Source organism: Lactuca serriola, chromosome 4, assembly GCF_051521515.1.
Source record: "Lactuca serriola cultivar US96UC23 chromosome 4, Lser_US96UC23_V15, whole genome shotgun sequence".
Classification (NCBI taxonomy): Eukaryota; Viridiplantae; Streptophyta; class Magnoliopsida; order Asterales; family Asteraceae; genus Lactuca; species Lactuca serriola.
Window position 1 is genome coordinate 66,224,063 of NC_136411.1, and position 11,287 is coordinate 66,235,349.

Sequence of the window (11,287 nt, forward strand, 5' to 3'; positions counted from 1 at the left end):
GAGAGTGAGAGGAAAATAATATGGTATTGTAAGACGTTTAATTGAAATAAAAAAAATAAGGTGTGAGGGTTGTGTGAGAAGGCCACACCTGTTGCCTGTTGGTCTTATTGTCCAATGCCTTGTTGGCATAAAATTTGTTTAGAAAGCATGAAAATGCATGTTTAAGAAACAGCGGATACAAATGTATGCATGTATGATCGTAATTACATTTGTATATGTATAGAGAAGTAGGCTCGAGAACTAAACAACCTAAGATGCCAAGATCAAGAAAACTTTATCCGGAGATGTGTAAAAGTTGACATGGTGAAAATTGTATCACTTGTGACTTTTCATCATTAATAATTTAACAAATAGCTTAAAAAATGAGATTTAATTTTAAAATCTGTAATCTATTTTAAACGTGTTTTAACAATTTCAAGCCCAAGTACATAACACTTTCCAAATCTATTAACATCAAAGAATAATGAATTCTTTTGACAACTATAATCCATCATGTATCGTTTTATTTCTGTTTTATCCTCATATGTTTACATTACGTATATTAATTATTAAATACACTGAAAAATTCAAACAATCCAATCATGTAATTATAAAAACCACTCGTATTATACACAAACAATCTTTTCTATATCCTCAATCTTGTTCTTGAATTTCATATACTTGACTGCTCAAAACTTGACTTCCTTTTTTGGAGTGACGATGATGTCTCCGTTCAAACTTCAATCTCCCATTCTCTTTAAACCGTTGTCTAAGAGTGGAATCAATCACACATTCAGGTGGCGGAATTTGGTACCTCAAAGTATCATAACAATATGAATAATACATGTATTTTTCCCTAAATCTTTTCATGGCAATATGTTGTTTAGGTGTGATATTGTTGTAGCGAAGTGTTTCGAGTTGTTTGTCCATTTGGGCACAGTTGTCTGTTAAAAGTTCCTGAATTGGATCCGAAATACAACCATGTAGAACGAGGTCAGTCATCTCGGTCACGAAAGGGGCATATTTGTAATTAACCTTATATTTTCCACCATTGGTAGCCCAAGTTGAAGCATCCCATATGGTGGCGTATAAAGCCATAGGTTTTGAAGGGAAATCGCTTCCCATTTCATCGCTTTTTAATATCTCCCTTATTGGAACCTCATCGATATAGAATCTGCACATATTCCAAAAAGACGATTATAAAAAAATTATTTTATTGTTTAGCTAAAAACATGATTTAGATAATAGATATATATGTACTTGGTTATTTATCAAATACACTTTTAATGATAAGACGTTATTATCACTTTATATTAAATGGAAGCTAGCTAGCTATATATATAATTGTCCAAATGTTCACTGAATTAGCGTTGATGTAACTATAACTTTATCGCTGTCCTTTCTTTATGACTCAAATTTCTTCAATTCGAAGTTTCAAAATTTAACACGGAATTGACCTTTTCATGATCATATTTTGACATTTATATATTCAATATATGAATTTGAAAAAACTTATGATTAAAGTTAATAGTAAAGATGAGAAAGAAGGTTAATTACATGATTTTGGAAGAGGTCCAAAAGATGGTATAACGATGGTAGGCTTTGGAAGGGTCAAACCACAAGGTGTATCTTTCTTCTCTACCTCTGCTTGTGCTTCCATTGCCGTATAAATTGGTTTGAAACCTCCATGGCTTCCCTTTTATATTCCCTAAAAACTCGAAGTCAAGTTCATCATGCGTCTTCTCGAATACATCTCCATTAGAAGTCTGCATGTATACCAAAATTATATTAAAATTCATTATATAACCCATAAACAAATCATACTGTCTGAATTGTATGATTAAAGGGTGTATTAGATGATCGAACACTCTACTCGATCGAGTTCAAAAGTAAATGAAACTATCAAAGTAAAGGGTTAATTACGATGAGTTACGTACATAAAATGCTACTACGATTCCGGCTGTATACTCAGAAGGTAGTTTGATTCTAGCACTGAATACTCCATGGTTGTACAAGTCGGAAGATCTAAACCCAGCACCTGAAATCGTTTTTCAAAAGATATAGTTCATACGATATACAAATACTATATTGAGAGAGAGAGAGAGAGAGAGAGAGAGAGGAAGAAGAATGGATACCTGTGTATTGGTTGAGGTGGAGATGGACGGTGTTGTCATCATCGGAGCGGAGGAGATTGGAGTCGCCACCAAAGAGTTGAGTGAATCCTTTCTGGAAGGAAACTATGTGTGGCAAAGGTGTGGTTGCGCCGCCGGATAAGGGATGGAGGAAGAGGAGGAGAAACGATATACATACGGCGGGTTTAGAGAGAGAATTGAGGAGTTGGTGTTTCATTTTGATGGAGTGTTTTTTTCAACACTATAATTTGCTTATTTTCTTTGTTTTTGTGTTTATATATGTGAAAGAGAGAGAAAGAGGGGTCTTGTATTCTCGTAGTTTTTATATATATATTTTTAAAAATAACAAACAAACAATTATATTAATGTATTTATAAAAAATGAAACTTGTAACCGAAAGATTAGAAAGATACATTAAATAATACTATAGACTAAAGCTAGACCACTTGATTATCCGCATAGTTTAATTAATTCAAAATTAACTCCGTCCACAATAATTAATAGTGTTTAACGGTGATCAATTATTTTGGTTAAGATGCAATATTAGTCGATTGTGTGACAATTTTCTTTGTTCCGACTTCCAAATTACGTTTCTACCATAAATATATAAATACAGTTTTAAAATTTTTTGGCAAATTTGAAATTAAAATGAATGATTTTTTTTTTTTCATTTGTCGCACTCTTATTTCAATTACCGAATGTTATTTTATGGTTATTTTAAATTATTTTTTTTACATATGTCATTTTATAAGTTTTTCTATTTTATTAAATTCTACGTAATCTTTTAATATAATAATTGCAATAAATATAGTAATAATTAAATATCAATTTTATTAATAAAATTACCTTTTAATTTTAAAATTATCAAAATTAAAGCTCGTTAGTTTTTTATTATTTAAATTATTTGTTTAAATTTAAAAGATAAAAAACGTTTTAATTATAATAATTCATTATTTTTCTTATTTTCTTATAAATGCAAAGTTTTTAAATATTTTGACATTTATATTTAGGATTTTTTTTTTCAATTAATCCATATAATACATAGATTTCACAACTAATATCCAATATAATAAATAGAATGTTAAAAAATTTAATTTAATTTATATTTTATATTTGGTTAGTATACCAGTTACTTTAATCAAAGTTTGTAACATCACAGATTAAAATAATATTAATATATTAATACAAAATATTGTGGTTGTAGTGGAAATAAATTTGGTATGATTAGTATTTGGGTTGGGTGGTATCGAAATCATGTGAATCGAAAACCACAGAATTTTTTATATGGTGGCCGGTGAAATATGCGTCATGTATGGTTGGGGAGAGAGACGTTGAGACTTGGGGGTATTATGGTAACTTCATAGCGAAAAAAAAAAAAGGTCAAAAATGTGTGACGCGTAGCCAGCAAAACCCCTTTGCGTAGAACGCTCATAAACCTTACAAAAGTGTGCGCAGAAAGCTATGACAGATTATTGATCAAATGGAATTTGTTGGCTCTTTAACCTTAAATTCATAATATACATATATATTTGACAATTTAAAGATTCTTGAGAATTTAGAATTTTTTTTTGTCGATAATACTTATTTTAATTAAAATATTAAAGTAGACTTCAATATGCCAGCAGGAAACAAGCTACGGGGATTCAATTTTTTTTCCCTAACATTTGTTTCTGAAGGAGTAATGAGATTTTAAATACTAACAATTGCTTTTGCACAATTGTGAAAATCATAAATTGATTAATTTTGAACGTAGTTTTATCAGCAAGACCTCTTTGTTTAATTTCAACATGTATTACTTCATATTTATTGGTGGAGGTGATGCAGCATCGGATGTTGAAGATTGTAATAAAGAAAACATAATCCTTTAAAACAATGATATGGTTCCAAAAAAAATTAAAATTTATAAAACGGTAACTAGTATTTGGAGTTATCGATATCCAAAGAAACATGTTACACTGGTATAAAACGATAGCATTATCAAGACTTGAGATCCCGTTTATAGGAGATATATATGCTTTTAGTTTAAACGTTAATATCATATCTCTGATTTGTTTCTTACTTTCACAATTTGACTTTGGTGGGTGCGTCGTTATTTTCTATTGCCATAAAAATGTGTATAATTTAGTACTATAAAACATGAACACTTACCTTAACCCAATCTAATTATGAAAGTGTTTTTATAGGTGTGTCGTTATCTTTTTCTTTTTAAAACCTATTTTTTTAAACAACATTCACGCAAATTGATTGGGTGAACATACGTTTTGATTCAAACTATTACTTCGGACTTCAGAGTGATTCTGTAATTTTGGTTGTATATAAATCATTATTCCTTATTTTTAAAAAAAATAATAATACTATATTGTACTACTAACATAATGTTTTCCTAAAGAAATAAAAAAAATCATTTTGGAAAGTTTTTCGCACTTGGAACTGATCGTGTTATTCTGGAAAATATTGACATTCCGAAGTGTTTTTCTAAGATTGCTTGGCCTGCAAACATGTTATCAAAACATGTAAAACCAACATAATTTGTAGAATCCATGCTTTTTTTTTTTCAAAAAAGCTACGACGCTTGAGTTTTGATTCTTTTATTTTATGTTTTATTTTTCCAGATTTTTCTGGAATACCAATTAGGAATGTCAAAAAGTCCCGTGGGACCCCGTTCTTGTGGGGACTCCGTCCCGTTTGGGGGATTTTTTTTTTAAAAAAAAAAACGGGGACGGGGGCGGGGGCGGGAGCAAGATTAACCCCCATTTTATTTTCTGGGGCGGAAGCGGGGGTAGGCAATCCCGTCTCGAAACTCACATGGGGACCACGTTAATAAATTACACATATATTTACATATGTTAATTATATAAGTATAATAAACAATAATATGATTTTGAAGTTCCAAAATTCATCAAAAAACATGTTTTTAAGTTGTTAGTATGATTTTTTAAAATGCTATAATTTTTTTATTTTTAACATGTAAAATTTTACTATAAATAATTATTTGTTACCTAAAAAATAGCTTTTTTCTAGCCTAAATAACAACTTATTTTAGCCCCACAAAAGGTAGCCCAAAATCAATCGGGAGCAGGGCGGGGGTAATAAAGGAGATTCGGGAGGGGGGGAGGGGGGAGGGATAGAAAGGCTGAATATTTCGGGGGCGGGGGAACGGATAAAATTTTGGGGCGGGGGCGGGGGATGCACTCTCCGTCTCATTTGTCCCTGTTGACATCCCTAATACCAATCTGGTATGAGTTGTTGGTCCCATTTATATAATATATGACCACACAAATGAACTTGACCCGTTTTCATCAGATTCTGATTAATACATTACATACAAGTTGGTTAATTTCAAATTTATAGAAATAAATGTTACTTTTGTTAAACCTTTTTAAAAAAAAAGTGATTAGCTTTGTTAATATCCCTTAACCTAGTTATTTTTATTATTACAGATTTTATTTGACTACCTACGGATTAACCATATCCGGTTCATATCTACCAATACATACATTCAAATTCGATGAAAATCTCCCTTTATTGGATTTAAGCATAAACCGAAACAGGATTGATGATTTTTTTACAATTTCGAATGTAATATTTCTCTTTTCATAAAATGTTTAGCTCATCTTGTTTATTTTCCTTCTTTTCTACACAAAGAATTTTGAAATCGTACTTTGTGTTTCTTTTGTAAATGTTTGTATGCGTCTTTATTTTGTTCTTGTTCCTTTATTTCACATTCCATTTCAAGTATGGAATCAAATTATATGAATATAAAGAAGAATGGTCCCTCCGCCATATACTCAATACATATCTAATAAGCTTTCTTTTACTTAAATATTCAAAAAATCCTTGTTAGTGATTATAAAATTAAAAAAGAAATCCACTATTGCTTTGAATGGACCAACATGCGCCTATCAAATATCAATGATAATGTGCCCGTTATTTTGATTTATTTTATTTTTATTAAAATAACAAAGAATATTTTAGTTTAGGAATTTGGTCTAAAAATGCAACTTTTTCACGTCAAGTTTTTTTTTTATATGGAATTATCTATTTATCTCATAATAATGATTATATAACGTGTTTACTTACTCTGTAAACTAGGAATATTTTTCTAATTTAACTTGTATGAATTATTGTAGGAAGGGCTGACTTTACATTTGACTAGGGACCGAAGGTTCCAAACCATGTGTCCAGGGCGATCTCTTCATGTAAATTCCTCCTTTTTATAAATTTTCCTAAATTAGAATTGACTTTTTCAATTGTCCATTTTGTTTTAAAAAAGAATTATTGTTTTTTTAAACGTATATAAAATATACATCACTTTTCTATGATCAAGATGACTTTCAATCGTATACACTTAAAATAGTTTCTTCTTCTTTTTTTTTTTCTCGAAATGACTGATAATTAGTACAAACATTAAATATTAATAACGATATTTTTTTAAAAGAAATAATTGTTTTATTTCTTGGGTCTCCTATTATGATAATTTTTTTTCTTAAATTGTATGTTTTTATTTTGTTTTATAAGAATACTATTATCTTTCAAATTAAGCTATCCAAAATAATTTAACATCGTTTGGTAGGTTTATCTTTCCGTCTACTATTAATATTTATATGAAATTATTAAATTTGATTTTGATCTATAAGTTTCCTGTATTTTTTTATTAATTTAGAAACATTATATATTTAATCAACAATTAATTACTTTTTGTTAAACTATGTATAACTTGAGGGATAATTACCAAAAAAAAAGACCTCTTTCCTCTAATTGATATAAAGAAGTGACCAGGGTGAAGTCTAGAGGAGCTTGCAAAATGATCTTAGCAGGCATGCCCACGTAGCCCTTCAACCTCTACACTTTGAGCTTGCACAACGATCTTCATTTCTTTGGGCATCCTTCAATACCCAAGTGGAGTGGAAGAGGAGCTTGAAATGTGTCCAAAATTATGGTTGATTTTCCACTAGTCAGACACTTGGAGTGTGTGAAGGAGAAAATTAAGATTATAATGGAAGCAAGAGAGAATGAATTAATAAAGATTTAGTCAAAGAAAAGTTAGGGTTTAAACATGTTTATACATGAGTTAGATGAGATATTAAAAACCAAGTTAGATAGATAGTAGGTAGGAGTTATTTCGATATTAGATGAGAGCCATTTCAATCTTAGGTGGATGGTATTTACGAGCATGTTAGACCATTTTATCCTTCCAAACATAGTATAAATAGGTGGTGTATGAATTTGTTTAACTACACCTATAGAGGGAATTCTCACCATGTTGAATTAATCCAGAAAATATAAGTATTTTATTTATGTTTTTCCATGTGTTTTCTTTATTTGACCGAATCAAGGGCATCATGGCCATACTTCCGTTTTTTTAGCTAAGAACAAGTAGTGGGTAGTTAGTTCCTACTTTCCACCAATTGATTTAGATAAATAGTGTTTTCTTGTAATGTTTGAAGAAGTGAGAAGAAATCATACAGAAAATTGCCCCATATTCTCTTCATTTAATTATGTTTCCTTTTTCTTTTGTATCTCTATTTGTGCAGTGTGAAACAGGGTTGAACCAACATTTGGTATCAGACCTTTAAGGTTTATGCCAAAATATCAATTACGACCTGCATCCATGGGTGATAAAAACGAAAAGGAAAGCCTAGTAACTCTCGATTACCCCATGTTGCCAAGGAATAACTACGTACCATGGGCTATAAAAATGAGGGTCTTCATGCAAGCACACGGAGTCTGGGAAGTTGTCAAACCTAGAAGTACAAGAGAGGTTGTAGATGTGAACAAAGACAAGATGGCCTTGGCAGCCATCTACCACGGAATAACCGAGGACTTGTTTTTGTCTTTGGTAGAGAAGCAGATAGCAAAAGAAGAACGGGGAACCTTGATGACAATATATATGGGTGCAGACAGAGTCAAGCCCGCGAAGGTCCAAACGCTAAAAGCAGAGTTCGATGCTCTTAGTATAAAGGACACGGGGACGATAAATGACTTCACAATGAAAGTGAACAACATTATAAGTAACATGCATGAACTTGGAGATACAGTAGAGGAAACATATGTGGTAAAGAAGACGCTACATGCAGTTGTAGAAAATTTTGTCTAAACTGCCTCTACGATCGAGCAGTTTGGGGATTTGGATGCTATGTCTGTGGAAGAAGCAGTGGGGAGGCTAAAGACACACGAAGAAAGGGTTAGAGGCAAAGATGAAACCAATAAAGGAAAACTGCTCTTGGCACATCAAGGGTGGATAGAAAAAATGAAGAAACAAGGTGAATGAGAGAACAAGTCGGCACAACGTGGAAATCGGGGTTATGATTCAAACTTTCGTGGACAAGGTCGGGGTCGCGTGAGAGGAAATAGTAGCTATGGAAGGGGATGTAGAAGAGGAGGCGTTCCTCACCATTATCATGATAACAATTGTGGTACTCCGAACAACAAGGATAAGTCTAAAATCTAAAGTTATAACTGCCAAGAGTATGGGCATTTGCATCATAATGTAAGAATCCATGAAAAGAAAGACAACAAGAAGTGAACTTAGCTAAAGGGCAAGATGATGATGATGAACTTGCAATACTTTTGGCAAAACATTACCCAATTGATGTTTAAGAAGAAGTTTATTTGAATGAAAAACATGTAACTCCAAGGCTTCAAAGTTCAAGTGACAAGGGTAATCAGTTACACATGTGGTACCTAGACAATGGGGCCAATAATCACATGACAGGAGTAAAGCAAAAATTCAGAACTTGAATGAAAGTATTTGTGGTTATGTGAAGTTTGGAGACGGTTCCAGAGTACAAATAGAAGGGACAAGCTCTCTTATTTTCCAATGCAAAACATGAGAGAAACAGGTGTTAAAAGAAGTTTACCACATCCCTGATGGGTTTTGAGCATTACATCAATCATATGGTGCACATGCAAACCCTAAAGCTTTGGATAGAGGTTTCTCTAATTGTACATGCAAATCATCCAAAGCTTATAAACCCTAGATCTAGCATACAAAAATCGAAATTTAATAACTAATACAAGTTTAGATGATTACCTTTCAATTGAAGTTTGAATATCCTTGACTTGAGAGCTTAGTATCACAAATGTAATACCTCTAATCGATCACAAACACCAAGGCAATTGGAAGAACGTAAGAAAGAGAGGAGGGAGGTGATTTTCAGCTCTAGTAATCCTTCTAGGGTTAAGGTGTAGTCGAAAATATGATACATAGGGTCCCTTTATATAGGTGAGGAGTTAGTGTTTCAGTCAAACACTTATTCGGTTGCTTAGGCTCTAAGCAACCCATAAGATCCTTCTGGAATCCTACATTGCACGAATTCTTAAGGCCCTTATCCATAAGAATTCGTCCACCCTATCATTAGGGTTTCCTCAGCCTACTTTGCAACTATCCAATAATTACAATATCAGTCCCCTAGGTTTAACTAATATCTTTTGATCACAAAATTATTTTCTTAATTAATTATTGACCAATATTAATTAACCAATATGGTTTCTCTTTTAATATATTATTCATATAATATATTAATAAACCATAATAACCTCTTTCTCTATAAGTAATCCATTCAAGTTGCTTTGGTGAAGGCAACCCAAAAGGACCATGCTACAACCAGGTCAAGTACATACCATATATAGTTATGGGCATAGACACCTAATCCAACAATCTCCCACTTGGATAAGTCTAATAACTATAGATGCAAGTACGACTTCAAAATCCGATTAGGAATCGTAGCTCTCAAAAGTCGCTATCTAACTCTGATACGTCCTTTAGATAAGGGATCGTATAGTCCTCCGTTCTCAAGATATCATGTAGATAATCACATGGAACATAGTCATACTTATTGTCCAGCAGTTTGTTTCTCGATCTCTGATTTGTCCAACATAGAACTTAATTGAACACATCAATTCAATCCTGACCGGGCCCGACACATAAGCCAAACCAAATCATCGAGGGGCCTAAGATATCGCTCTTACCCTCGTAGGATAAAAGGAACAGATAAACTTCGACTTATTTGCATTTACTATTCACTCATCAAATCATACACAGCAATGCATTTTGTAACATCAAGTTACTGATGCATTTACATATTATCAATGCACAGCCAACTTGCAAACAATAAACCATATATCTAGGTTTAAAGACTATATGATATTATCATCTCACAATTACTCGTGATTAATTCCATGAAGTGACTCAAGTAAGTGCGGGTTTATTCCAATACTCAAATTTTATTTCAAGAGCACTCATGAACGTTGCAACAAACCTTTGCTATGTCTAAACACTTAGACAATCTACAACCCAATTCATGACAGTCTTCTTTCATACCTACTAACAAAGTATGATCGACTGTGGACAGTTTAAATAATTTTATTATTTAGGAAGTCAAAACATGCAAAGTGAAACAATAGTAAATAATTAACACAAGACAGTAACTTTACTCATAAATAATACTCTTTTATTTAATCATCAAATGTTAATTACAATTTATCTATTACAAGTTTCTAAAGCTATATAACCACTAAAACTAATATCGTCCTTCAACCCATTGCTCTAAGCATGCTGCAAGTGCTTAACCCTACTCAGTCCCTTCGTAAAGGGATCTGCCGGGTTATCCTCTGACGATACCCTCTTCACTACAAGGAGTCCCTCTTCTACCTGATGTCTAATGAAATGATATTTCTTGTCGATATATCTGGATCTGCCATGATCCATCGGTTCCTTGGTTAAGGTAACCGCACCTTCGTTATCGCAGAAAATCTCCATAGGCTCCTTTATGGCTGGCACAACTCCAATGTCTCCGATGAAGTTCTTCAACCATATTGCCTCCTTTGACGCTTTGCTTGCTGCTATGTACTCTGACTCACACGTTGAATCAGCTACATTTTCTTGCTTGGAACTCTTCCAAGTCACTGCTCCTCCATTCAGAGTAAAGACCCAACCCGACTGAGAGCGGAAGTTGTCTCGGTCGGTCTAAAAATTGGCGTCACTATACCCTCACACTCTTAAGTCATCACTCCTACCGACGATAAGAAACCATTCCTTAGTCCTCCGAAGGTACTTAAGAATATTCTTTACTGTGGTCCAATGTGCTCTACCGGGGTTCCCTTGATATCTGTTGACCATGCTTAAAGCGAAGGCCACATCAAGGCAAGTACAAGTCATAGCATACGTGATCGAG

The 11,287-nt window shown here is 32.8% G+C and overlaps 1 protein-coding gene across 1 annotated transcript; it reads right to left on the minus strand.

Annotated features, from left to right (window-relative positions):
• Positions 1–468: 468 nt before the first annotated feature.
• LOC145101761 (putative xyloglucan endotransglucosylase/hydrolase protein 30) lies at positions 469–2,385 on the minus strand. Its single transcript, XM_079039039.1, has 4 exons — positions 2,115–2,385; positions 1,917–2,017; positions 1,537–1,745; positions 469–1,153 (listed from the first exon to the last, which is right to left on the minus strand). The coding sequence occupies exons 1-4, from the start codon at positions 2,326–2,328 to the stop codon at positions 634–636; spliced, it is 1,044 nt and encodes a 347-aa protein (XP_078895165.1). The 5' UTR covers positions 2,329–2,385; the 3' UTR covers positions 469–633.
• Positions 2,386–11,287: the final 8,902 nt, after the last annotated feature.

What these genes read in the sequence shown, in the direction of transcription:
- LOC145101761 (XM_079039039.1), bottom strand. Translation starts at nt 2,328, where the DNA reads ATGAAACACCAACTCCTCAATTCTCTCTCTAAACCCGCCGTATGTATA. An exon ending in CCACCTCAACCAATACACAG is followed by an intron (nt 2,018 to 2,114) that starts GTATCCATTCTT and finishes AAACGATTTCAG; the next exon opens with GTGCTGGGTTTAGATCTTCC. An exon ending in TGGACCTCTTCCAAAATCAT is followed by an intron (nt 1,154 to 1,536) that starts GTAATTAACCTT and finishes GAATATGTGCAG; the next exon opens with ATTCTATATCGATGAGGTTC.